This window comes from Camelina sativa, chromosome 11, assembly GCF_000633955.1.
Source record: "Camelina sativa cultivar DH55 chromosome 11, Cs, whole genome shotgun sequence".
NCBI classification, from domain to species: domain Eukaryota; kingdom Viridiplantae; phylum Streptophyta; class Magnoliopsida; order Brassicales; family Brassicaceae; genus Camelina; species Camelina sativa.
The window spans coordinates 39361406-39363252 of record NC_025695.1 but is presented as its reverse complement, the minus strand read 5'-3'; the positions used below and the strand labels follow the sequence as shown (position 1 = coordinate 39363252).

Here is a 1847-nt window from a genome sequence, read left to right as displayed (position 1 = left end):
CAAGAAAAATAAATCAAAAAGTTAAGTTAGTACTTTAAGTAATTCTATAATTGGTAGCTGCATTTGCAGTGATGATGTTTCAACCGACACCAAAAACTGTGGATGCTCAGTAAATCCATCAAGATCCTCCTCCTGAATGTCATACATGCTTAAGATCCTGAAGTGAAATACAGAAAAATGTTAATCCAGTCTTCAACATTATTAGAGCCCTAAATAAAAAGTGATGGAATTTACAAAAGGTAGGAACACTAAGGGAAGTTAAACAAGTAGAAACATGTCATCATTTCTGCTAAAACTCGCAAGACAGAGCACAGAAGCAGGACTTTACATGTGAAAATGTTGAAGGCATGCCACAACCAACTGCCACTTCTCACAAGGATCTGAATATGCCCTCTGAGGAAAAGGGGTGAATACATGATCATACACAAACCTGAAGATGCCAATAAATCTACAAAAGTATACATATAAACATTAGACCAAGAAAATACAAAGACTAATGCGTCATGGAGATATACAACAATCTAAGGCTACTACCTACGCCCACGATCAGTCATATCTTTCTCTCCAGCAATCAGAGCGTTTATAAGATTAAGGAAGGATATTGTTGAAGGATATTGTTCTCTCCTTGCTTCCACTTCATTTAACTCAAACTGCATATCATAGACCTGCATATAAACGGATTTTGGCATTAGGTTTAAAGATACGCTAAAGATACTCTCCACCTGGAAAAGTAAAAGCAGCATCAAAAAACACGTGATATTACAAGTTTTAGCTATCCTGAACATAGCACAATGCGTTATGTGAGTCTTAGCGAAATAAATGAAAAAGGAAACTTTCATCACATGAAGTTGTTGCAGGAATTAGACAAATAATCTTCTTTGTTTTTGTGTTACTAACACCAGCTTTAAATAGCGAAACAATGATAACTTTGCAACATGACAGCCCCTCTTTAACGCATAAGTACAAAATGTTTAGAAAATAAATGCAGAAACATAAATTATAATAAATTCTCAATAATAATAGAAATATTAACTAAAGAAGTAGAGTTAAAATATCTACTACTAACTATATCCCCTTGAAGTAGAGTTAAAATATCTACTACTAACTATCCCCTTGAAGCACTTACCTGAGAAGGTTGGTCACTCTTTCCAACTTGTGATCCCACAACAACAGGTAGATCATACTGCTCAAGAAAAGCCCAGATAGTGTCCCTCATTTCTGGAAAGACATAAACAAAGGCAGCAATGGTCTTTCTAAGAGCACCCTGCACAAAAATAAAGTTACCATGAACACAAGTTATACAGATACCAATACCAGACGCATTCCACATATCATTTGTGAGTCCACAGTATAAGGAGAAGAATCTGCAGTAGTACGCCACTGACCTTTAGATATGGAGGGATGTTTTCGTAACCAAGAAGCTTAAAAAATGGTTCAATATCAGGAAACCAGTTTTTCCTCTCAGCGGGACTACCATTCTCAACAACCTACGAAATATGAAAAACAGACTTAATGACCATAGAAAAAATATCTTAAGTTCAAAGATCAGTTTCACAGACAAGGAATCATTTGCAAGCACATGTAAACAACACATTCCCCACCTAGGAACTCATATCGATAATTTTTATGGCTTTGTCCCCATGATCCCTGAGAAAGCATTTAGATACATAACTAGAACCAATACGCAGTTAACCCCAATTCCTAGGAATACAAGCTGAAATTTTCATACATAAAATTCTTATAGATAAAAAGCACCATATAAGAATATTACACGTGGAATGAAAGTTGAAACAGAATATATTTGGAATATAGTTATAACCTTCTGAAGTACATTCAGATATGCAACA

At 35.2% G+C, this 1847-nt stretch overlaps 1 protein-coding gene across 1 annotated transcript in view; it reads right to left on the bottom strand.

Annotated features, from left to right (window-relative positions):
• The window catches only part of LOC104728777 (nuclear pore complex protein NUP205-like), a 13003-nt gene extending 11162 nt beyond the window's left edge, over nt 1-1841 (bottom strand). Inside the window, exons 1-6 of the mRNA XM_010447713.1 lie at nt 1820-1841; nt 1386-1487; nt 1127-1264; nt 535-665; nt 329-448; nt 34-157 (exon numbers count right to left, since the gene is read on the bottom strand). Of these exons, the coding sequence (XP_010446015.1) occupies nt 34-157; nt 329-448; nt 535-665; nt 1127-1216 (465 nt within the window). The 5' untranslated portion in view covers nt 1217-1264; nt 1386-1487; nt 1820-1841. The remainder of the gene's footprint in view (nt 1-33; nt 158-328; nt 449-534; nt 666-1126; nt 1265-1385; nt 1488-1819) is intronic.